Raw genomic sequence first — 27,517 nt, forward strand, 5'->3', positions numbered from 1 at the left:
TTTAAAAATTATACAAATATTAAAATGCGGTTTACTGGTTTACGGTTTGGTTTGGTTTATAATTTTTGAAAAACCAAACCAAACCGCAAACCGTATTTTCCAAAAAATCGAAACAAAACCGTATTTTTTCAAACCGTAAACCAAACCAAACCGCTAAACTGGTTTGGTTATGGTCCAGACCAAACTGTGTACAGCCTTAACTGTTGCAATTTGTAATTTCTTATGCGGTGTTTGCAGATAATTATTTTTTCTGAAGTGTAGGACTACTCGTCTACTCCCACTTCCCAAAATTTTCCTCTAAATCGTAAAATTCCCCTTAATGGGAAATTTAATTAAAATATTTATACTCCAAATTTTATTTTTTCTTCCATTTACACAAATTATCCAGGCTGCTTCATACAATATCATTAAATCTATACCAGGATTTCCAGGCATTCTCCCATTTCACTTTGAAACCGGGTTATTCATCTTGTCCAATTTTTCAATTTTGTTTCTATTATAGAAGTTAATTTATTCTATAATTTTTTTTTTTTTTTTAGTGTCGTAAAGAGTAATGATATAGACGAGATCATGGAATTGTTTAATTATGGAATTTGACATAAAAGATTGAATTGCATGCAGGTATGTTGGGGTCGGAGAAAATGAAGAAGTGCAATTATTTTATTACTTTGTTAAGTCGGAAAAAGATCCTGAAAATGACCCGCTAATTCTGTGGCTTACCGGAGGTCCTGGTTGCTCTGGTCTTTCAGGAGTTATCTTAGAAGTTGGTATGTCCATCATTTACTTTCCAATGTTTAATACTGAATTTACCCATTTCGTTCAATTTACTTGTCATGTAACTATATTCACAAGATTTTATGCAAATTAAAATGTTAGAGAAATTGTTAGGTGAATAAGTATGGACGTGTGGTTTCTTAGGAAACACCTCTATCTGTCCCACCATAAAATGAGTGGTTTTGTGTAAACTGAACTGTTGCATGTATATTTCATGCTCTAATAACATTTTAATAATTGTAGGCCATTGGAAGTGGGTCAATCATTAAAAATTACCAAAGAAGAAAAAGTACCTCATCCGTTTTTGAATAGTTATACTACACACTTTATCATGATATTTAAGAAAAGAAGACCTCGCATGATATAATCTGTTTCTTTATCAATTATCCCGCATTATATAATTGTATAATTTTCACCATAAAAACCTTCCTTTAATAGTGTATTGCAACTATTGTAACATATCCATTTTAGAAAAGTATTACAAGTATAAAGAAATGGAGGAAGTATATCAATTATTTTAAGCAATATCTCTTAAAATAGAAATCGGACCAGACCATAAGACACTAGAAAACAAAATATGAGAAGTAAAATACTTCCTCCGTTCTTATTTACTTCATCTAGTTTGACTTTTGCACCATTTGAATCCTCTTCTTCGACTGTTTATTATGATTTATGTAAACGAAAAAAGCATAATTGTGTAGAATTTTGTTATAATCATCTCAAAAAAAGTATAACAACCATATCTAATTTTTTACTCTTGAGAATCAAAGATTTTAATAGTTAAAGTTATGCGTTGGCAAATGTGAAAAATTAACAATTTAAGTAAAAAACAAATGCTACTTAATTTGAACTTTTGGCATTGTTTTTTTTTTTTGTTTCCTTTTTTTCAAAAACAAAAAACCAAAAATAGAAAATAAGAAAAAGATGTTTTTACTTTTCCGTTGTCAATTTTCAAAATTATTATGATTTTAATAAGTTTAATTAGCCTTTGATTCGTTATATGACATATATTATGTGATTTTGAAAAACAAAGAACCAAAAAACACAAAACCACTGTGATACCAAACAAAACCTATATAAAAAATTAATAAGTTATAAGTTTTGTTTATACATAGTTCATTGATTATCAAACTTAACAAACTGGTCTTATGCGCTTAAGATGTTTGCTTCTAGCCTAACACTTTGATATTATATCATATTTATAATACAACTTAATAGATATTTAGATATTACAAAGTAGTGCAGTATAATAACCTACGGGTGGATTAGATATGGATGTAGAATGAGTCGAGTGTGGCCGATAGAGGTGATTTGAGCACTTATCGATTCAACTTGATCCTTGCCACTCTTAGGTACTTAAGAGTAGGTTGTTCAAATTGCAATTTATTTCCAATACCAACTATTAGAATATTAGTAAATTACTACTTCTAGGTCCTTTTTTTTTGACCCATTTCCTATTGTGAAGTTCTCAAAAGATTTTTCCTTCCACCCTTTAAATTACCTATTTTAGTTGAGCTGAGGAGCATTGTAACGTGCATAAGATTAATGTGGCGGAGATGCATATGTTGCGATGGATATGTGGCCATACAAAGAAAGGATCGATTGAGTAATGAAATAATTAGGAAAAAAAGTAGGGGTTACATCAATTGAATACAAGATGAGGGAGAATCACCTAAAGTAATTTGTCCATGTAAAAAGGAGACGTATCGAGGCTCCAATAAGGAGGCTTAAAGAGTGGCCTTGGGATCGTGAGGGGTAGGAAAGACTTTGGAGCAGGGGTGATTGAGAGTAATGTGAGTGCTTTGGGGATTGAGGAAAATATGATGCTGGATAGGTTGGAGTGGAGGGAGAAATTGGGATTCCAAAGTAGGGAAACCTTGGAGGAGGGGTGATTGAGAGTAATGTGAGTGCTTTAGGGATGAAGGAAAAGGTGATGTTGGATAGGGCCGAGTGGAGGGAGAAAATTCATGTTAAGAATGTGTCATGATTCCCTCTATATATATTTGTGTGTTGTAAACTTTACTTATTTCCTTCCCGTTAAAAAAAAAAAAATAAAAAAATCCTTATTTCCTTTACCAATGTTTTGACAAACTTTTATATTTTTACTCACATGTTTTTCCTCTCCTTTATATCCCCTTACTACTCTTTTGAAACTCTTGTAAATTTTACATGTATACTCTTTCTGTTTTTCACTTTACACACTTATTTTCCAACTTTTATTTCATTTGATTATTTTGCTATGCTCTTTTTACTTTTTGGATGGTACCTTATGACGATTCATGTTAGCAACCCCAAATCATTTTTGGGACTAAGGCTTTGTTATTAATGTATTTATTTAGATAACCTAATTGACCAAATTAACCTCATCTGAATTTGGGTATGAGAGACCTAAATCAACTCGACTTGAATCTGAATGACTTGATTGCCATGCTAGCTTAAATAGGTGCACTGCGCACCACAAACTACACTCTTAGGTGCAATTCGTGACTTAAGTAGTCAGTTTCTTGGTCATCATTTATTTCATAGCATTTAGCAATGCATTTTGTGCATCCAAGCCACAGTTAGTGTAATTGAGCCCAATTGAATATGTTTGTTTTTCTAATGAAAATTGAATTCACATCGCAGGACCTTTGATTTTCAATACTTCAGCTTGCAATTGGCACTCGAAAGCACCAACATATCAGTTAAATCCGTTTTCTTGGACAAAGGTACAAGAATTATTTTCTATAGTTTATAATCTTTATGTTTTTTCATGTCAAATTAGATAAATTTTCTCGGATTCAGATTTAGTAGCTCTTAAGAAGGCAATGACAATGAAAGTTCATCTAGAATTGGCAGACAATTGAGTAGCGACTATCGTATAATATATATCTATTCTGTTTGATCTTCAGGTGGCTAATATAATATTTGTGGATTCACCTGTTGGTGCTGGATTCTCATATGCAACAAATCCAAAAGGTTACTACACTGATGATCTTTTGTCATCAAGACATGTACATCAATTTTTGAGAAAGGTAAGGAAAAACTGTAAACTATCCACTTCTTTAACTGAAAGTTTGAATAACACAGACTCACAATTGAAGAGCTCTTGCCTGTTTGCCAAATGCATTGTCCTTGCCCTATAAATACAAAGTACTGTAGGCAACCCGTTATGTTTAATATAGGACTACTAAACTGGTGAGTCTAGATTTATACAACTTACAAGTACATGTGACAAAGTACTGTTGTGCATCCTTTGCTCCAACAATCTCATACTAAATGCTTACTTCAGGAATTATCAAACTAATACTTCACTTCCTTATTTTTTCAAGATTAGATCTTTTTATATTTTTATCATTAGAGGCACTTAGGGAACAAGAAAACTTGGGAAATAATTGCTATAGAAAGTAGTATAAAAAATAGCCTAAATAGACAGCATATGAATACAGACGGCATAGATCTATCCTAAATGTCATGCTATGTTCTTTCGCGTTAACAAAGAAAATAATGATCATAAAAAAAAGAATATCAAAAAGCCACTTTGTCGTCTACCAGTAAAAGGACGGAGGCATAAGAAAGGACCAAGCTTTTGAGACTGCTTCATTCAGAGAAACCGATGCACGTAGTGACGTAGGTGCTTTCCTCACCTTGTTTTTTTCCTATTACATGCTCACTGTATAGGTCAATAGTTGATTCATTTTCACAAAGAATATTGGTTGGAGCCTCTTACAGTTGCATGTTCTTATAAGAGAAACACACTTGGGAGTTGGGATAACATTTCAGCTTGTATCAATATTCAGCTGTAATAAAGTTTTCAGCTTGCAAAGTTGTTTGTTTTCGTTAGTTTGGTAGACAAAGATTTCTCAGCAAAAATTATCTCTTTCTATATGATGCTTGTTTCTGCTTCATGTGATGAACCAACAATGAGAGACAATTTGCAAACTCAGAAAAAGGAAGGGACAGCTATGCACTAGGAGACTAATGCAATTAACATTCCACTAGGAGAGGAGGCAACATGAAATAGCAGAGATACTCCAATATAATGGGGCCAAAATACATTAATGTTAGGGTTATGGTAGTGCTTGAGTATATGAGAGAAGTAGGGTAGCAGTAGGAAGTTAGGCAGAAATTGAGTGATAATGTTGAATGTGAGACTAGTAGCCTCAAGCTATCATTGAGAGTTATAGCCTAAATCTATATTTATCTTTGTAACCTTTTGGTAGTTTCAATCAAAAAGACTCAAGTTTTCTTTATAAATCTTATAATCAAGTTACAATATTTACAGCAGCAAACCTAGTCTATAACACTTCATTCCTACAACACAATTTTAAAATTAGGTAAGATCCAATCAAAACTTACTTCAATGTAGGTAAGATCCAATCAAAACTTACTTCAATATAGTCTATAACACTTCATTCCTACAACACGATTTCTGATTTGATTGGAGAGGAAGTCTTGTTTCTTTAGACAACTCTAAGGTATGCATTATATATTATTGATTGTTTGATGTTATTATTTTGCAAACTTTTTAATTCTGTTTATTATTTGAAGACAGGAGTTTATGGTTACAAATACTGTTATAACTAACCAGTATATTTTACTTATTCTTATTTAATCTCTGTTATATGTCTTTTCTTGCATATAGTGGCTAGTGGATCATGATGGATTCATTAGTAACCCGCTTTATGTTTCTGGGGAATCCTATTGCGGCATGACTGTCCCTATTATTGTCCAAGAGATAATTAATGGTAAAAATATCAAATTTTCCATAAATTCTTATTTTTTTACACTAATAATGTTATACCGTAGAGTTAAAAATTTCACTTTTATTTTAGGAACTAAAATTCCTAGCTTATGTCTTCATGCGGCCAAAATAAAATAATAGATAAAGTTTGTCATTTAATGTGCAGCCATTGTTATGTTGAAGATTAAGCCGTCAAACATTAAGAGGAATTGGCGTAACAATAACTTTTAATGGAGCTAGTGAAATCAGTCTAACAGTGGGGTTCAAGAATAAAAGCAGAAATGATATAGAAAGACTGAAGAAGTGAATAAGAATATAAATTTTAGAGGGAAAGAGAGAAAGATTGATGTTATTTCATTTGATGATCATGAATAGGGAAGATTTTAATATTTTTAAAACTTGCATTCGGAATTTCAGCATTTTCAGTTGTTTTTAACTTCTGGGTTCAGTTGTTGTGTAGGAAAAGGGATAGTTCTGAATTTTGAGTAAAGAGACAGATAGTTTCAGTTTCCGTGATGAACATTATAGTGAAGGCTTGTTAATTTGATATAAGACAAACTCTTTTTCTACCAAAATAGGCTTGAATGTCCTAACTAAAACCTTACAAATTATTCTTGAAGACTTGAAGTAGGCTTGAATGTCCTCACAAACTTATATATTTGCACAAACTTTCAAGAAGGTATGAATCTGGCAGACTAAGCTTTTGTTGCAGCATAAATGACTTTAAGTTCATAAAACCAGCTGAATAAGCCTTAATAATTTCAGATTTGTAAAATTTGTTGAGATTATCAACAATAAATGCGGAGTATTGCCCCGGTGTCATCCTTAAACTTTGCAATTTCAAAATTCTCCAAGAGTGTCACAAATTCCAATATACTTGCTTCATACTTTTATCCAGTTCGTAGAATTTGAACCAAATAGCTTAAGAAATTCAGGCTTAGGTACATACCAAAAAGTCCAGTTGGATTGGTCTCTAAATAAGTGTAACTTATTAACTGGAATTTCATCTTGAACCTTCTTTTTCCTTTAACCTTCGAAACATCTCCTCAATAAATTGTATACTTTGCAAGAAGTGTTCTTCTATTGTGTCAACATCAGTAGTTTCATGCTCAAATAGTTGCTTTACAGGTTAAACCCAAATTAATGTATGAGATGAAGTTTAGGACCGACATTCTAGACATTTCTTTATCATTTGACATTATAATAAATCTTCATTGGGTCAAATCAAGCCTATGTCGAAATATAGTCTAACTACATATAGGCCCTTGTAGGAATAAAATTAAAACAAATTGGTTTTGGGGTATAACTTCTTTGTGAGTGGATCTAATTATCTTAATTGAACACTTTTTCAGTGAATCTTTGTATGTTTTGACTTTCAAAAAAGTAGTTACTTGGTGTGGTTGTGCTACATAGCATCAATTTCAAACATTACACTCAAAATGAATTAAGAAATCTAACAACTTTCCTTGCCATCAGGATATTGTTTGTTTGAGGCCAAGGTATGATTAAAATGTAGTGCCTTTATTAAGAACAAGATTTCCCAATGTGTATCTATTCCATTCTAGCCGATATTGATTTAACAAAAGCAGTATACATATTTCCCAATAACTCAATACTATTGTCAGTAAATATATGATTCTATCCATATAACGAAATCAAGTGATTGCCTCTTTCTCTTTCGTTTAACGGTCATACAATTGATAATGGAGGCTGTTTGTTACTTTGTTTCTTATCTAGTTTACTTTGTATTCAGGATTTGTGTACATAATGATCTTATCTCCGTTTATCTGCTTTTAAATCTTTATGAGAAATTGAGAATGCAACTATGCAAGTCTTTACTTCCTAGCAATTTTAGTAAATTTCTTAATTTTTGTAACCTTCATCCTTTGACTTGTTGAATTATTCATGGTGCATAGGGAATAAAGTTGGAATTCAACCTATTTTGAATCTCCAGGTAATTGTGAGAAGGTAACCTTATGTAAATAGCTACCTTGTTTATGTTGCTTATTACAACCCTTCGTATTTAAGTTTTACATTTTAATTGACTCATAGTTTTAGAAAATTGAAATTACCTTTTAAAACATTAGAGGCAAGTGGGTGTATTTGGGGTATTAATAGCGTAAAGGATGAGGTAAGAAATGTGAGATAAATCGCAAGACTTTCCTTTTAGATTCATTTTATAATAATTGCAACAATTCCTTGTTTGGTAAAGGTCCATTACTATTTTATTATTTCTCTCCTACCAACCTCACATACACTATTTTTTATTTTATTTTATTGTTTCTCTCTCCTACTAAGAAATAAATATATCTCCACTAACTATACTTTATATTATAAAATTTTCCTTTTGGTCCCCACCTTATAGTTTTCTTAAAAACTTTGTGCAACACCTAGTGTTGCGATTATTAGTGGGTATAAGTGGGGACGGACCATAACAAGAGAGTGATATAACATTATACTATATTGATTTGCAAAAAAAGAAGTGAAACATTTTTGTTTATTTTAAAATGGCTGGTTAAGGAATTTTTCGCTTAAAAAATTGAGGGTGTAGCGTAAGTCGTTTTTTATGGAACCTTAAGCTTTCATTACAACTTTTTTATAGGGATATATTCTTGGAAATCCAACAACGTGGAAGGAGGATTCAACGAAATCAAGATATGACTTTGCTCACCGTGTATCTCTCTTATCTGATGAACTCTATGCGGTAACGTTCTAACTTACATAACTTTGGATGATATATTTTGGTTTTCATGAGAAAACTACAAAAGAATTACCATGACTTTGGATGCTCGTCACTTCAAGCGTACAAGAAAGAGCAGCCTGCATCTTAATAATATATCTGCTTGCCAATTTACATTTAAATTTGAAAACCACTTTTTACTCTATCTATTATTGATTAGTGTTATAGTTAGACTAGGTATTTTAATTTTTTCTATGCAAAAGTTGTAACTTTGTTCTTCGTTGATGTGGATCTCTAACTTATTGTTTCACTCTCATTTTGCAGTCAACCAAAGCAAGCTGCTATGGTACTTACAAGGATGTGATTATGGATGGAATTAATTGCACACAGAATCTTCAAGCCATATCAAATGTGAGTTTGGAAAGTTTTTACTTGTGAAGAACATAAAATCTGCACAACGGAGAGTATGAAATGACTTGATTGGTTAACGAATGTGATCTAATGATACAACTCTTAGGTATAGGTTTAGTGAGCCATGACCTATAACTCAAAACTAAAATCTGCACAATTAATCTTAATTTTTGTATCTATGATGTGGATGGATTTAAATGTATTTTGATGATAGCTATTAGAGAAGTCATTATCATCATGCCTTAGTAGTTTTATATTGTTTTTTTGTTTTAATATGAGCTGGTTGTTTCTATGCAGAATCTTGATCCAGTGTATACTAACCATGTCTTACAACCTCGTTGCGTTTCCAATCAAACATGTCAGGTATTCTCAAAGCATGAGTGTTATATACTCCCCCGTTTCATAATGTTGGTAAACAAAATTTCATATGACTATGTTTATTCTTATATGTAAAGAAAATTTTAGAAGATTTCCTCATACTTTTAACAGTCAAGAGTAGCTAAATGGGACTAATATAATTAAACGGAGGGAGTATTTTCTTTTTCTTTGGTAGTCTAAAATATTTCTTATCTAAAAATATTTTGGTCCCCGGTAATAGTTAGGTGAAAATCATATATATCGCTATAACAATCAATCTTCTTATGTTGATATAGCCAAGGAAATATTATGCAACTTTCTTTAGAATCAGATTAGGGGGATACTATTATAATGATCCTTAGCTTCTCTGTATAAGTCTTTCCCTAATTTTTTTCTCTATATAATTCTTTCCCCAATGTTTTCTCTATATAACTCTTTCAAAACTTTTTTTCTCTCGAAGCTTATATACTTTGTGTGATTTTTTTGGATACTATTACAATGATCCATATCAACTAATATATGTGCTTTTGTTTTTCCTAAACTAGTGGGTGAATTTAAGTAAATAACCAAGCACCTCATATTATTAGCTTTCCTCTAATTCATCGTTGATCTTACAAAGGATGATATTAATGTTATAGACCCACTCAGACGGCCGGAAATTATGGCGATTAAAATAACAATTAAGACTTAAGACTTAAGAGAAGGAAGGATGAATGCTTGATTAATAATAGCAGGAGGATTACAGGAAGCTTGAGGCTACTAATCTCACCAATGTGTTCACACTCAATTTCTGGATAATCTTCCCTTAACACTACTCATACTACTTATACTACAATGGTCAAGAATGACCTTAAGGCTTAACATGAGAGACTTAACTAATTTAGAAAATCATAAATAAACAACATAGAACTAGGCCGCTTTCTTTCCTTCTTCTCTTCTTAATTAAATTTGTCTTCTTCTTAATTTTAGTTGTCTAAGGAAGTAAGGCTTGGGATTGTTCTCAGTTGCTGACCTTGGTTGTCCTTGATTGACCTTCTTCTTGCATAAACCTTCATGGGTGGTTAACTCGAATTAGGACAACTAACTGGATCCGTGACAATTAATCATATAATTTTCTTTTACTAAAACAAAGAATGGTCTTCATTCCTTCAACAATCTCCTACTTGAAGCTAGATTTTAATCTATTGTCACACCTTGCTCCATGCAGCACAACTTTCGCATGTGTAACTCATGTAGACCAACTAAAGTTGAACACAACTTCAACTTGTCAATAGTCGCCGTCTTTGTTAATATATTTACCATATTCTTAGTTCCTTGAATTTTCTAACCTTTCATACTTGATCTTTTAATAGAGATCTTATGAAATGATATCAAAGTTTGATATGCTTAGTTCTAGAGTGAAATGCTGATTTCTTTGCCAAATATATTGCGCTTTGACTTTCACTATATAAAACATTATTCTCCCTAAATCCTATTGCCACATAGTGGATAGAGCAACAATTGTGACATCCAACCGATCGTCGTATTTCCAACCATGAATATATAACCCGTGGTTCTTTTACGACAATTACAAGTTCAAAGTCAACTTTACCAAAATGCAAACACATCTCTGTCAAAGATATCTCAAAATCCACTTCACTACTTCTAATGAACTTTTCCTAAACTTGCAAACAACTCACACTGCATGTCTAATATCTGGTCTTGTACAAATCATTGCGTACATTAAACTTCTGAAGCCCAAGGCATAAGGAATTATAGCCATATATTCTATGTCTTCCTCCTCCGAGGAGATTGACCATTGGATAATCGAAAGTGACTTGCCAAGGGCATAACTCATATCAAATCTATGTAAAACATGTTTGATGTATTTGATTGGGATAATTGCAAAGTACTTTTATGTTTTTTTTCTTGTATTTGCATTTTTAGAATCTTCTTTGTTGGACCCAAGTCCTTCATGTCAAACTTCTTTGACAACTGCTGCTTCAACCTTCTTATATAATCTATATTCGAACCTGCTACTAACATATCACCGACATAAAGTAGTAGAATAATATAACTGGATTGGTATCTCTTAAAGTAGTCATTGCACTTTTGGAAATTTTCCTTGGTCATAAAGCTATCAAACTTTCGTACTACTGTTTTGGGGCTTGTTTTAGGCCATACAACACCATATTTTCTTTCCCAATTTCAAAGAAACCTTGTGGTTGATGCATGAACATCTCTTCATCCAAATCTCCATGAAGAAATGCATTCTTCACATTTAATCGCTCAAGATGAAGATCTCATCGTAGTCAACTCCCTTATATTGGAATCCTTTAACTGTTAATCAAGCTTTTGTGATAAACTCATGCTTGCTAGACCATCACACACACCATTAACATAGAGTACGGAGGCAAAAGCTCAAATCTTTGATTGAAAATATTGAAGTGCAATGATTTGTACAAGCTAGAAACTTTAGGATGTCAATCTCTATTAGTGACTTTAGGTCATAACTCTCAAATAGTGACTTGAGGTCATAACTCTCAAAAGGATTCGCTCTAAAGCTCTACCTACCCGTTTCTTTCGCCTCTCTCTGTATTTATAGTAAGGACTATTAACCTAGTTAAGTAATTACTAGAATACCCATACTACCCCTTCTTAGGTTAGTTTATTGTAGCTTTGTATATCTTGGAACAATCATTCTCTTTTTTCACTCGATATACCCATTTGTTGTGAAGTGCCTTTTTACTCTTGGGTAACTCTGTTAATTCTGGTTTGAAATCAAAGATTTTATCTCATCTTTCATTTTGAGCTGTCACTTACTAGCATCACTAGTCTGACATGCTTCATTATAGCATTATGTTTTCCCTTCTTCAGTTAATAATATGATAATTCACGAATATTTTGGTTGGCATATGTGGACGAGTAGTTCAACTACAAGGTTGTGGCATGTTGGACTAATTATTCTTGTTGAGGTTCTCTTAAAGTTTTAACTCCTTGTTCCGTAAACCGGTCGCTAGTTGATCTGATCGGACTCCGGACAAGTGAGAGCCCAGCCCGGGAGGAATGCATGGTTCCCCAGGCTCCCTCCCCCTCTAATCTAACCCTACACCTCACTCGCCCAGCCCGCTGCACAATAAGAGAATGAGGTAGCTAATTGTGCAAGCGAGGACCGATTGGCTAGGGTGCGCCAGAGGAGCTTCCATTGACTTGTTAGGGCTGTCGAGGGCTGTCAAAGCTCTGCCCTTTCCTTTGCGTCGTGCTGTCTCTCACCAATTGCCAAGCCATAAAGACTTTTTTCTTGCTTGTCTTTCTTACAAGTGTAAACACCATAAAAAAAGGGCGATTTAGGACTAGGCTCGTTCCGGGGAGATACTACTTTAAAAAAACAGCAAAAAGGAACGCGAGTACTTGAGTCTTTCTAGAGATAATATTCATCTACAAACATGGGCCCAAAACTCCGGTGGCTTCAGTTTTGTGTCTATCCTTATACCATGACTCTTTCTCTAATACGAGATCACCTTTTTTTATACATTATCCCAGATGTCTCGTCCACGCCATAGCACATGAAAGTACATTTCTTAGAATTAGGATCAAATCTTGGAGTGAGACACTTTATCTCTTTTCTGCGCCGTACCTCCTTTGGTATTTTGTATTCTAATGGAGTTGATTGCCCTTGATTAATTGAGGAAGCTTCCATGTTGATTTCCCTTCTATAAACATGATTGCGTACGAATGCTTCAGCCGGTTTGTATTCATACACTCTGTTACACCATTATGTTTAGGAGTACCGACTACCTGACGCGGTATTCTCCATCTTGATACCATGCTTATAGCAAAACTTCTTAAATGTGGTGTCTTCAAGCGGTTTTGTACTTTTTAGTTTTTGGACCTGGTTCATTTTCCACCATAGCTTTCTATCACTTGAAAGCTTCAAACACTTTGGATTATTGATTTTAGAAGTAAACACATACCTTTCAAGTGATTATAGTATAAGTGAAAAAGTAGTGTTTTCCGATGGATGAAGTAGTTGTTGGTCCCCAAACATCTTAGTGAACCTTTTCTTCTTTGGGTTCCACCACTAATTTAGCTTTCTAAGTACGCATTTGTCACACATGTCCATATCAACTAATTCTATAACCTAGGAGTTTCCCTTTAGAATGCATTAGTTTCATCTCTTTTTCACTCTATTAGCCAAGTCTTAGGTCACAATTTGGAATTTTCATTTCCTAGTGCAACTGCAATTGAATTTCCACGTTCGTTTCTTTTAATTGAATTTCTTCCTCTTGACATGTATGTAGAATTGAAGGATGATTCACCCGACTCTCTTCACTAAGAACTAGATTATGAACGTCGTCAAATGTCAACTTCCTTCTTTACAAGAGCTATGCTAGTTGCATTCAGTAATGAAGCCCAAAAGTATCAGCTCTCGAACTTCATTTTCAAAATCAATTTCAAATAAACTCAATTTTATGATAGAAGATCCTTGAAATGAGAATTAATATAAACTAAGGGCGAGTTCTGATTTACTGTAGTGGACCGGAATGGAGTGGTCCTAAGGTCAATGTTATTTTATCTTTCTTCCTCCTTCAAAACCCTAAAAAGATTTGTTGGGGTTACCATCAACCTAGCACCAATGTTTTACTAGTTTTTAAATCATGCTCATAATAAACCTCCATCCTCTCCATTAAAGAGTTTTTTTATGTTAAACCTATTCGTATATTAGGTTTTATTTCTCTCATTGTGAGATTTTGGGGCTATATGTTTCGGTTCCTTAAGAAAAATTGGTTTTTTATGAGGATTTGTGTAATGCTGCAGTAGATGTCAATTTTATACCTGCAATGGATTGCATCAAATATTGTTCGATTTTAAAACTCTAATAAATCAAAAGATCCCCTCGTGGAAGACTATATTAAAAGAGCGAAGTTAAAGAGGATATTCATTAATGTCGGGTCTAATCTATAACGATCGTGGTTTTGCCTAATTTAAATATTATTGATTTCATTTTTCGTATTTGCTAGTTTTGATTTATATTGTGGATGCTCTTTGTTTTTACACTTTATTCACCTTTTTTCAAACTCTTTCAATTGATTATCTTGTTATGTCCCTTTCTTTATATTGTACTGCTCTTTATGAAGATTAATGTTAGCCGATCCTAAATTATTACGGGGTTGACCCTTGTTATCTTTAAATACTAATTAGTATAATTACAAAAAGTTAATATTCGGAAATTGCATTGAGACAATTCAAACAAATACCACATGACTATTTGATATGTTGCATAATGCTTAAATGGAGGTCAAGTGGTTTATGTGAACATTGGCCATTTATTTCTGAAACGGACGCTCAAGTCCTCCATAGTTAATAAAAGTTGACTTTTACTTGGGGTCATGACAATCTAAGATCAGATCATGGTTATGTATTCTGCATTACAAGTTTTAAATCAAAATCCTGTAAAAAACCTTATCATTGTTCTTTTTTCATTTTTCAAAGCCATAAAGACTTAAACTAATCACAAACCAATGAAAAATAGTTGACATCTTAGCCATATACTAGTCCAAGCAGCTCATTTGCCAATTGCCATTCATGAGTTTCTCGTATGAGACAAAGGAACTTTGATACTATTTCTTGCCTCTTGTTATTGTAGTCAAGCATGTACCAGCTCTTAAGCTATTGGGCTGATGACACTCAAGTTCGAGCAGTGCTTCACATTCAAAAGGTATACAAAGTACAAAGTCAAATAGGTTGATTTTAAGTTATAGATAGTCTTCGTAGCCAATTTCTTATGCTTTCTTGTAATCTGATTGAGTAAATATTAGTATTTACATGTTTAGGGTACTAAAGGTCCCTGGGTCAGATGTAATTATAGTACAGCATATACAAAAAATGTTGGCAGCACCATTGATTACCATCAAAATTTTACTCAAGAACACATTCGTGCCCTAATCTTCAGGTAATAAACTACTCTCATTGTTACACTTTTTTATTTACACACGACTTTACAGCTTTTTGCTTAGTGAGCTATTTTATGTCAAATTTTTTTGGGATAATCTCCCCAAATCCCAATTAATCAAATATCATTATAAATAGTTATATAGTTGTGAAAAAAAAAAACAATTAAAAAGAACAAAAAGAATAAGAAAGAAATTGGCGAAGGGGTTTTTTGCATTTAAGGTGGACTAGAAGTCGAACTTTGATGAGGGTTGTAAATGAGTAGAACTAAATTGTATTTTGTCTATGTGGGGAAAAATAAAACTATTGTTAAGGTTAATAAGTGTTGTCTAATATTGAAATTGTAGTGGTTATCATTGTACACCTGAAGATATTGATGATGAAGTTTTTACGTCATAAGAGGTAGTTAAGGATCATGGATTTTCCCTTTATTATTAGGAATTTAGAGGTGGGTTTTCCACGTAAAGTTCTTATAAGTCTCATGTTTTTATTCGGATATTTTTTTTCTTCTTGATATTGTGTTTCTTTGTTGTTTCAATCCTAATAATTATCAATTTGTCCATAAAAAAAAAAAAACTTATCAATTTGTTCTTTGGAATTGTGGGAAATATTTAAGTGCCCATGTGGAACGAATTCATATTTTCTTGCATATTAGCTTAGCCAAAATTGTGCCCCACATCTGTAATGACATATTTTCAAACAAAAATGGATTCCCCGTCTTACACTTTAAAAAGCAGATCCTATTATAGCTTAATAATTTGTTGAGAAACATGGATTTCTGTAGTTTGGACAATATTAAAACCATCATTATCACCTCTTAAGACAACGCTGGCTAAAAAAATGAGACCAAAGTGAGATTGAGGGAATTAAGGTAACAAATTTTCACTATAAATTCTTTCCCAAATGGTGCAATTAAAAACACGGAGAAAGTAAAATGTATAAGAGGGATAATAAAGTCCTTATTCCACTATCGAATCACTTGTACCACTAGCGAGGAGATTGCTTCAATCCATAAAGTGATTTCCTTTGACGACATACCTTTACCCTCAACCGTAAATTCCTCATGTTGAAACATATAGATTTCCTCATCCAAGTCATCATGTATAAAGGTTATCTTCACATCGAGCAGTTCCAGGTACAAGACTCAACATCACCCGAATAGAAGTATGTTTTACTATTGGAGAAAAAATCTCATTGTTAACAACACCTTCTTTGCAAATCCCTTGGCCACTAACCTAGCCTTATACCTTATTTATCTAACTTGGAAGCTTAGTTTTAAAAAGCGCGAGGCGCGCCGAGGCGCACCGAGGCGCAAAGGGTCCTGGAGCCTAGGCGCAAAGCGAAAGCGCACGCCTCTTGGATATGAGGCGCAATTTTTATTTATTATTTATTTAAAAGTCACAAAGAGGAGCAGGCTTTAGTTATCAATTTAAAAAAAAAATGAAAAAGTAATAAAGAAAAAAAAATTATATTGTAAGTGGGAAGATAACGCAGAGGAGAGAGTGTAAGAAGAAGCAGAAAATGAAAGAATGGAGAAAAGAAAAGATCGAAACCTACCTTGGTTGCTCCACCGATGTTGGCCGTCGGTATATATGTGTTGGAAACCACCGGGGATTGATCTCCAGCAAAGTTTTCCGTAGTGGAACCCACCAAATTTTCAATTGCAAAGCAACCCGCGATTAGGTTTTTTAAAAAAATTAGGATTTTTAAACTATGGTCAAATTAAAGTGATTTTGTGCAATTACCAAGGGGCCTTTGCTCAAATTATCACTCTAAAGACCGGGTAAGCTTCAATTTGGAAAAGAAATGTTTTTTTTTTTTACGTAAATTAATCCAAATCCCCTTTTCTCACGCTTTTTAACATAAGGCGACTGAGGCGGTGCGCCTTACACCTTGGTAGAGCCGGTTTGGAATGTGCGCCGCCTAGGAGGGCCGAGGTGTTTTGGCCTGCGCCTCGCGTCACCTTGCGCCTCAACAGCTCCCTTAGGCGCACTTTTTAAAAGTAATCTTGGAAGGATCCTCTTTTCTTTTATACACCTACTTACAACCTATTGCAGTCTTTCCCACGGGCAATGGGACTACCTCATATGTCTTGTTTTTATGAAGAGATTGCATTTCTTCTTTCATAGCAGCTAACCAACTTTCGCTATCCTTGTATATCTTTGATGGCTTGTTTGAAGGTGACCGACTCATCATCCTCGACTCATTATCCTCCATCCTCCACTGAGGGTGAATATTCTACCAAGTTTACCTACCCATAATGCCTCATAGGTTTGTTTAACCTAAACTTCTGAAATAATTTATAATTCCTCTTTGGCTTAGTGGATGCCAAAGAATTATATTGCTGCTGTTGTAGTAAATGTGCATTTTCCTACAGAATCTCCTCATGATCACCCTCCTCTTCATCTTGAGTAACACTATTTGTAGTTATTCCAACATCACCATCATTAGGCACCATAGCTTTTGATAAAGTTACCATAGATCTTTCATCAAAGGTCTCATCCCTGCCAATTACAAATTTAGAATCCTTTACACTCCAAGCCCCTCTTGGATATCCTAAAAAGATTGCTTTCTTGGCTCTTTCATCAAGCTTGTTATCTTGAACATGATAATAAGCCATGCATCCGAATACTTTAAGCCTCTTGTAATTTGCATTTTCCCCTGACTTAAGGCATGGTCACCATCTAAATAACAATGCGGGATCGATTTACAATATAACATGTTGTAGCAACCGACTCTGCCCACCATTCTTTGCCTAATCCAGAATTAGAGTGCATACACCTTACTTTTTCAAGTAGTGTACGATTCCGACAATCTTACAAGCATGACCGTTTCCCATTAAAACAATACCGCCATCCAAACACTGGTAAGTTGTAAACCACTTCTTATATGGGCACATATGGTGAGATGCACCCAAATCAAGCTTCCATGTACTATATATCTCATTACATTGTTCTAAAACTAAATCAAGCCCAAGAGAAATCTAGCTTCTTGTTTTTATGTTGTTTTCCTTTGTAGTTGTCAATGTTATTCTTCTTGAATATTACCCTCTTATTTGGGCAATTACCTTTAAAATGACCAAGCTCACTTCATTTGAAACATGTCCTTTCCACAAGAGGTCTAGATTTTGATCTAAACTTTTCTCCCTTCCCTCACCCTCTTTCATTCAATAGCTTGTTTGTTGTGTTCTGTGCCATTAATAGACATCATTCCACTTGTAGCAACTTTTCGAAGGTCATCCGCGAAAAGCGATGTTCTAGTCTCATCCATGGTTAGAGTATCAGGTTATCACCCACAAGCATTAATGTTTGAACTAGATTTTCATAGAATTTTGGTTTTGAAAGCAATAACATGAGTGCTTGGTCTTCCTAATCTACCTTCACATCATTATTTTTCAAATTTGATATAATTCTATCAAACTTATTTGGCCTTGTTCCATCTTGCATGTATACAATTTGGATTTTAAGTAGATTCTATTTGTTAGAGTTTTCGTCATGAAATTAGTCTTTACCTTTGTCCACACATCAACGGCTGTTGTTTCTTCATTTACCTTGAATGCAACATCCCTCTCAAGGCATAAGATTATAGCCACTTGTGCTTCAAGATCTAACTCTTCCTAATCCTCATCCTTCATCTCCTCGGGTTTTTATTCCTTTCCCGCTAATGCCTTATGCAACTTTTGTGATATAAACAAATTTTTCATTTGCATCCTTTAATAGAAAAAATCATTTTTACCATTGAATTTTTCAATTGCATATTTTCCAATTTTAATCGTTCCACTAGTAGATGCCATTATAATTAGGAAATTTTGACTTTTACCACATCAGAAAAACACAAAAATTGCTTTTACCACCTCCACATCCAAAAGTTTTATTTTACCACCTCATAAAAAAAATAAAGATAGATTTTACCACCACAACCTAACTCCGGTGACGGAAAGTTGCCGTGGGCCCCACTATTTTTCATTTCTCTCCACATTAAAGGGTAAAAACCCGATTTCCCTCTCTCTCTTCCTTTTCTCACTTTCCCCATTGAATTTTTTTGAAATCTTACCATCAATTTCTCACCTTCCTCCATTTAATTTTTTGAAATCTTACCTTTCTCCTCTCATTTTCTGTAAAAGTAAAACCCTAAGTCTCAAAATTCATCACTAGCCTTGCCATTGGTAATCCACATTGATATATTTTCTCTTTTGATGGTGATATACTTATGGTGGACATTTCTTGCTGCAATTGACAAACACCTGCATCAACATTACTTCTAATTGAACACAATTATTATTCCCAAACCCTAATTACATTAACCAATTGTTATTTTACCCCAAATTAATTGATACTAACATGAACCCTAATTTTTAAAATCTAAAATTAGGGCTCAATTCATAAGTCATATCAACAATTCCAATGAAACATAACAATTGGAACATAATCATGACATGAATTGCGAAAATATACATACTAATCTATGGTATTTGCGATTGAAGTGAAATTCGTACCTTCTTCAAATTTCCCTCTCAAAGGACGTTGTTAAATGAGCACAAATCTGGAACAATTGGATGCTAGGATTGAAAGGATAGAGTGAATTTGAGGATTTGGGAAGAAATTCGCAAAAAAAAAAAAAACCTGATTTCATGGATATTTTTTGACGAAAAGTGGTACCTGGGTTATTTATACAAGATAATCGAGGAAGATTGAGCTAAATTTGAAAAAATAGTTGTTAGTGTGGGGCCCACAACAACTTTTCGTCACCGGAGTTAGGTTGTGGTGGTAAAATCTATCTTTATTTTTTTTATGAGGTGGTAAAATAAAACTTTTGGATGTGGAGGTGGTAAAAGCAATTTTTGTATTTTTGTGAGGTAGTGAAAGTCAAAATTACCTTATAATTAATTTCAAAATAAAAAAAATTTTACCACTTAAGATTTTGACGTTGTCTTTAATACCAATTGTTAGAGCTCTCGCAGCGGAAATATGGCTTTTATTAGTTAATAATTTCTACCTTGCAAATAAATTATAATATTTTGGGATAAACAGACTACCTCTATGAAGGCAATAATAAATATAAGAAACTAAACTTTCTTAATGCAAATAACCTTTTTGACATGAATAATAATTGAAATGTTAATACTACGTTACAACCTAAAGAATATATATTTCCATGCTCTAAATAAAGAATGGCTCAATTTCTTTTACTAAAGAAAACAACGGAGCATAGTTTCTTTTCTCTTATCTCTCCTACAAATTATCTTCTCCTTTCAATTAATTTAACCTTTAATTAGATATAATTAATTTAGAACCAATTATATCCATATATTCCCACACCATCCAAGTTGATCACCCCTACCTTATTGTTTCCCACACCGCTAAACTTACATTCCAACAAGACGCGGGACTCCATAGTTCGTCTCTACAATTCCAACTTGCTTTTCACGCTTTCTTTCGTCAACAAACATCATGCACCATGGTATATCATCTTGAATCGAACTTGTCAATTCGTCCATGACTATAGCAAAAAGAAAAGGACTAGGTGTAGATACTTGATTCCAATTGTAATTAAAAACTCTTCGGTCTTCCTAACAATCGTGCTAACTCTTTCATACATGTCCTTAATGATGTCAATATATTTGTGCGAAACGACTTTCCTTGTAAAAGCCAATCAAAGAATCTCCCTTAGTCATGGTGTAAGAATGCGGTTTCGGTCACGATCGCGGGAATGGTCGCGGTAATGTGGTAACAGAGATGATGCGTTGATCGCGGACCGAGTATCGGTGATCGCGGTAGAATTTTTGTTTAAGAGTTTTTTTAATTTTATTTTAAAAAGAAAGTTTAAATTGTAAATTAATTGTCATCTATCTAATTATTATTTATATTTGGATAATTATGAAACAATTTAAACGGAAACTAAAAGTAAGATGTAAACGTAAGTAAAGCAATGGAATTTTAAAAAATGAAAAAGAATATTGAAATCCCCTAGATCTTCATGTGACTTCTTCTTTAGTGGGGTCAAAATGTCAAGAAATAAATAAAAGAAACCACAAAATGTGGCCAGCTGTCCAGCCAACTCCCCCTCCACCTACCCTACTATTTTAGTCTTTAATTTTGTCCCTTTTTCTCTCTCTCTTTGGAGTTTGCAACAAGCTAACAATGGAGTCTTTGCAAAATCGCAACCATGGAAGCTGCAATACATGTTCAATTAAATGATTAAACTTGCAAAGTCAAGCTATATGCCTATATCTCGCGCGATTCGGAGGTGTATCGGCCGTATTGGTAAAAAATTCGACGTTTTTTAATACCCCGTTACAAAATGCTAAATCTCGGTTCGGTAACTTCAAATTCCGTTACATCTTGGCCGAAACATGACATCACGGCCGAGTTTTTATATTATACCCTTAGTACCTAATCATAAGTCTTCTCCAAACTATAAGAACCATATGTAAATCCTTCTTCTTATCCCGATAGATCTCTATTGAATAGATTATTAAGTAAGATCTACATCTTTCCTTTATCTCCTTGTCTCTATCAAGAACTCTTTGGTCAATATCCTCCTTCACACACTTGACCTTTTTGATGTCTCGCGTCTTCCAATCTCTGCCTTTTCTTTTCCTTCCTTTGTATCCAAGGTTGCGTAAAGGTCTCGATTCACTTACGTTCTCGCATCCCATACAACTTTCTTCACTTCTTTTCTAGCTTCTTTATACTTCTCATAATTTTCATCACTACTTCATTTTTCCCCAACATCTTATAGCATTTTTTGTTGTTCTTTATCGCATGTTGCACTTCTTCATTCCACAAAGATGTTTCCTTTCTCGGTGGCATGCTTCCTTTGGTTTCTCTTAGGATTTCTTTCTCCAATTCCTTAATGATATGATCCATTTTACTCCACATTATATCTACATCCAAATCATTGCTACCGGACCAAATTCCTACATCTTCATTTTTCGTACAAATATTTGTTGGTTCTCCTATTGAATTTTCTACCACTTGATCTTAGGCTCCACTTGTGGTCTTCGAGTCCTTACCTATCTACGACCCTCGAAAATCAACAAGTCTGTTGAGTTACTATACTCTCAGTAGGGACCATCTTACAATCAACGTAACTCTTCCTCCAAGCATTCCTTATAAAAAAGAAATCACTTTGACTATTTTTCCACTACTCCTATAAGTCAACAGGTGAGGGATTGACAAGGGTTGGAACTAGGTCGTTATTTAATTCTCCCTAAGTCAAACTATATTTGTAAACACTTAACAAACCTTGTACGAGTATAGGGCAAGCTAAGGATCAAACCCAAAGGAATGAATCAAAACCATGTTATAGTATAACGTTAAGCTATTTCGAAGAATTGTCAAAGGTTGAGTATGGTAATTAGGATAACAAGAATCAAGAATTCAATCAAATTGCTAAACACTAGGGATATAGGTTCCACATGCAAGCTTAACAATCATGCTAGTTGATAGATCACCCGATTGACTCAAACGTTGCAAAGGACAAACATAAATCGCAATCAAAGGAATTCAAGGGTTATCTCCTATAAACCAAACTAGGGTTCACTATGAATGATTAACAAGGAGAATCACAATCAAATTCAATCAATTAAAGCAATTCCCAAATCAATTGTTCGTGTCATTGGGATTTGCAATGCAATCTAGATTAATCTTATAGGTTGATCACTCCTAGTCTAGTTAATCACATGCACAACTATGTCAACCAATTTAATTGCAACAATCAATCAATCAAGGATCATCAACTAACAATAATCATCAATCTAGCATGCTTCCCCTTCTCCCTAGCAACTAATCTACTCACTAATCATAGTGACATCTAAAACTAGAACAAATTGAATCTCAAACATATTCATCTCAAGCTAAATAAAAAAGAAATACAATCAATCAACAAATTCTCAAAACTAAATCAAATTCCAAACCAAACATTCAAGCATAAGAGTAAATTGCAATTAAAGTAAATTCAAGGGAAAGAAATCTTACTAACTTTGATTGAATATTGAAGAAGAATCACAAACTTGATTGAAGAAACAAATGTTGAGTTACAATTCAAATCCAAAGATTACAAACTCTACTTTCTCTCTAACTTCTCTCTGGTTTCTTTCTCTAAAAACTAAGCAAATGAAATATTATCTGAAAGTTAGCCTTCAAAAGGATTTACAAGAGTATATATAGGCAAAGAACAAAAGCTGATCGCCTGCGCCCTCTCCTTGAAGACCCCGCGGCCGCGGAGAAATGGGTACGGAACCCATAACTACCTTCACAGGCAATCTGGGCAAAACCCGCGCCCGCGGGTACTGTAGCTCGTGTCCGCGGCATAGCCACACGCGCTCGCGGCACAGGGCGCGACAAAATGCCCTGTTCCTAAACAAGCAGGGGGCTGCGGTCTTTCTGATCCGGAGCGCCCTCTCCAACATCTCCGTACCCGCGGGTAGATCGCAAGTAGGGCGCTGAGTGTTCCCGCCAAAAATCCCCAAAAAGTGCACCAAAACCTGCGCTCGCGACCCTTGGGTCCCGCGCCTGCGGCTCCGAGAAAAAGAGGAAAACCCTCTCTGAGCCCTCCCCAAGCCCTCTCCATGAGATTTGATGCTCCTTTGCTTAACTCTTTTTGCTCCCCTTGAATCCTTTGCAAAGCTAAGTCTTTAGGCACCTACAAGAGAAACCAAGGAGAGAAAATAGAAGAGAAAAAGAGCAATATAAAAGGAAAACACGAAGAAATGCACATTAAGGAAAGTAAAACACAAGAGAAGAAGAAATAGAGAAACTAGAGGAGAAATGATCAAAAGGGTAAAAGAAAAGCATGAAAAGCATAATGAAAATATCCTAAAACACTACCCTATGATCAGAGATTCCTTTTTTCAAACCAAGTGTTCATGATACTTAAGTCATATGCCAATGCAAATTCTAAAATATCGTTTCCCACGTCATTTCTATCTTCATACCTAAAACCTCCATAAATACTTTCAAAGCCATCCCTTTTAATGCCCACATGTCCATTGAGATCGCCCCCAATGACCAACTTTCACCCTTGGGATCCTGTTGCACCACTTCTTTGAAGGCGTCTCAAATTTCTTGTCTAATAGAGGCATTCAATCCTATTTGTGGTGTATAAGCACTTATAATAGTTACAATTTCATCACCTATCGCAAGATTAACACTCATAATTTGATCACTCCTTATATAGACACCTCAACCACATCATTAACATCAACAAAACTCTGGTCAATGAGGATACCTACTCCATTCCTACCCTTATCTTTACCCGCATACCAAAGCTTATAATCTCATGGAGCTATTTCCTTTGCCTTGTGTCCAACCCACTTAGTGTCTTGTAGGCACATTATGTCATTTCTCTTCCTCTTCATAGCCTCTACTAATTCAACTAATCTCGCAGTCAAAGAGCCAACGTTCCAAGTCCCAAAATGCATCCTACTACCCTTACTATTTCCATATACTAGCTTGCTTCTTTACTTGCATTTGTTCGTCATGCGGGAACCCTTGAATACTTTGACCATCCGCGGGTGCTGGGATGGCATGTCACTTTAGGTGACAACCTAGCAACCCTTGCATATTTTCACTACACCCAGGCCTATGAAATGCAGCGCGTCCCTGAGTAGGGAACGCCCACACGATATCCAAATTTCGATTCGTGCCCATAAGATGAGACTATGTTTTATGATAGCCGTCACATACCAACCACAACTCTTTTCCTTTATCCAGGCTTGAGACCGACACTAAATTGTGGCATTCACCGACAAAGTTACCGTATGGGCTTAAACAAATAAGCTTAAATTCGTAAACCTTAAAAGAAAATAAAATTTAAAACAAATAGACATAAACTCAAAAAAAAAATAAAGAACATGTAATTTAAACGCAAAGAAAATGTAGCTTAAACACAAAGCACATGTTCATTTTTAACTCATAAATTAAAAGAGCATGTCGTGTAGAAAAAAAGTAAAAATTAAAAGATATTACTTAGGGCCTGTTCTCTTCAGTTCAATTCAGTTCCAATCAGTTCAGTTCCTAATTTCCTTCTCTCATAAACAATTCAACTCACCTCAATTCAACTTAGCTCAGTTCAATCAGTTCAGAACAGTTTAAAACCAAAGATTATAAAGTTCAAATTTAAAGAACATATTATGTTATTATGACTTGGTGTATCATGAGCACTATGCACCAGTAAGGTGAGCATGGGACGAGTACCCGTACCGTTAATACTAACGATTCGGGTACCCGATAACCAAAATCACTAAAAGTGATACCCATAACCGGAACCGATAAGTTTGGGTACCCGGATTTCGGGTACCCGGATTTTCGGATCGGTTATTGGGTACCCAATAAGATATCCAATAATGATAATTAAACTTAATTATGTTGTTATTATGATATAATTTACAACTAATTAAAAACAATACCATATGATCTTGACCAAATTATTAATAATATTACTAATCATTGATATTATAAAGTGATTATGAAATAAAGTAAAAGTTTAGATTTATATTAATAGATTTAAGTAAGGAAAAAAAGCAAAAAAATTGCTTATCAGATCGGATCGGGTAACCGTTAATTTTAAAATGATTCCCATAACCATACCCGATAACAAATTATCGGAGCGGGTACTCGAACCGTTATGGTTATCGGATCGGGTACCCTAATTTTCGGAACGGTTACGGATCGGTTTTTCGGGTAGTTTTGCTCAGCCTAGGTTGCACCATATAATTTGCTCGCAAGGGTTATTGTCTATATAGCTAATAAAATTATGTTTTTCTTACAAAGAGTTTGCATAAGTAAATATCAATTTGCCTTATTTAAAAACTAGACTAGATTCCATACTTTTATTGTTAAGTTGCAAGTGTGAGTTGTTGTCCCACATGGAAAAATTAAACAAAGAGCAACTAGTTTAAAACCTAAGTGAGCTAGTCCTTCTATTGCCATATGGTTTTGGAATGGAACCTCACTTGGGCTTATGTGTGGGCTATTCTCTCCTCCTTGACTTAGAAGGTCGTAGGTTCGACCCGTACCTGACGCGCCAATTGTTAGAAATCGGGGGAAAGATCCTGCCTGATTGCTTCTATGCAAATGCTTTTTTTTTTTTTTCTGTGATGGTTTGCTAGATAATTTTATATTTAAACATTGTATTTAAGTTATGTTAATACTCGTGAGAATATTATTGCAATGTCATCTACTCACGATCATCTGCTAAACCAAGTATATCTCGGTTATCATGATAATTGATAATCAGTTAAAGGGAATTGAGAGCAATTATTTGGACAACGTCTTGATATATGTTTCCGTGGGTATTTATACCTTTCTAAGGGAGCAGTCCTTGGTTTCATAACCTATATAATGGTGTTCTCTATTTGGCAGCCCAATATGTGAGTGACACGCGTGCTGGTTATCTATCCTGTTGCTCTTTTATTGGCCTTCTAGACAGACTTAGGTTTCAATTCGACTTAGTTTTGATTCTTTTGAATCAAGAACAACAGCGAGTAGCACATCTATTGTGATAATATCATGGTGGAAGTAGTGAAATCAAAACAATATGAGTGCGCATATAGCAAACACTCGCCACTAGATCTTGAGTCAACTTAATTGTCATGGATTGAGATGTAGGAAATATGACTAATAGCAAATAATTTAAATTAAGCTTTGTTGCACACACGGACTCTTAGCAATCAACCTCCTGGGATACACGACTCTTATCTTCGGCTAGGTTAGGTCCCGTGCCATGCACGGTTTTTCACTCTCTGTCCTCTCTCCCTTGGAGGAAAAATCAAATTGATCATTTTTTGAAGCATACGATTTGGAGTTAGAAGTCTTAGAATTAACTCCTACATAAGATTATCTGTATAATTATTTTAATGGTAGTAGTGACATCTGATCTGCAGTTTCTTTTCAATGGCAGTGGTGACCAAGACATGATTGTACCATATGTGTCAACTTTGAAATGGATTGAGATGCTAAATGTCCCAATTACTGAAGCTTGGAGGCCATGGTTTTTCAATGGTCAAGTTGCTGGGTGAGGCGCTAAATCCCTAAATGAAATCAACCGCATACTAAACTAGTTTTTAGTTGTCAAATGGTCAAATATACGTTAAATCCTTCCTAACTTCTCAAATTTTGAGTTGAATGTGCAGGTATACTACAAAGTATTCAAATGACATTTATAATTTAACATATGCTACTGTAAAGGTAAAACATTTATTTTCAAGCATGTATATTATTTGGTTTGAAAGTGTAACATGGCCAAGCATGTATTGTTAACTTGCAGGGGGCAGGGCATACTTCTCCTGAGTATAATCGCCCAGAATGCTTTGTGATGGTCAAGAAATGGTTTGAAATGCATCCTCTATAGTACGAAAGGGTACCGGGACAACCGTGAGGCTTGTGCTATATGTCAATTGTATAGGAGGGGCAAGTAGTTTTCTCCAACATGTGAGGTTCACTTCTTAAAATAGTCTATTGTAAAAGTGTAAAACAAAGACTACTAGGACAGGATTGGTAACATGGTTGACCTTTTATTTAACATTCTTCTATAGTCTATGTGTATGATGCATGAGATCTTGAACACCGGAGACAGTGCTAAATGTTTGACATAGGTCATTATTCCTTGTATATATAAGAGCATTTACGTGTTAATAA

At 34.5% G+C, this 27,517-nt stretch overlaps 1 protein-coding gene across 2 annotated transcripts; it reads left to right on the plus strand.

The window, feature by feature from the left end:
- The first annotated feature begins 218 nt into the window (after positions 1 to 218).
- On the plus strand, positions 219 to 27,514 carry LOC110725909 (serine carboxypeptidase-like 15). 2 transcript variants are annotated; one of them, XM_021905375.1, is made up of 14 exons: positions 219 to 459; positions 622 to 767; positions 3,400 to 3,482; positions 3,666 to 3,788; positions 5,399 to 5,501; positions 7,414 to 7,451; positions 8,100 to 8,201; positions 8,502 to 8,588; positions 8,886 to 8,951; positions 14,572 to 14,643; positions 14,759 to 14,877; positions 26,781 to 26,894; positions 27,013 to 27,067; positions 27,147 to 27,514. In XM_021905375.1, the coding sequence occupies exons 1-14, from the start codon at positions 320 to 322 to the stop codon at positions 27,228 to 27,230; spliced, it is 1,332 nt and encodes a 443-aa protein (XP_021761067.1). In that variant the 5' UTR covers positions 219 to 319; the 3' UTR covers positions 27,231 to 27,514. The 2 variants fall into 2 exon arrangements, with proteins under 2 accessions (XP_021761067.1, XP_021761068.1); XM_021905376.1 differs by lacking the exons at positions 27,013 to 27,067; positions 27,147 to 27,514 and having other exon boundaries at positions 26,764 to 26,888.
- Positions 27,515 to 27,517: the final 3 nt, after the last annotated feature.

This window comes from Chenopodium quinoa, unplaced genomic scaffold (genome assembly GCF_001683475.1).
Source record: "Chenopodium quinoa cultivar QQ74 unplaced genomic scaffold, ASM168347v1, whole genome shotgun sequence".
NCBI lineage: Eukaryota > Viridiplantae > Streptophyta > Magnoliopsida > Caryophyllales > Amaranthaceae > Chenopodium > Chenopodium quinoa.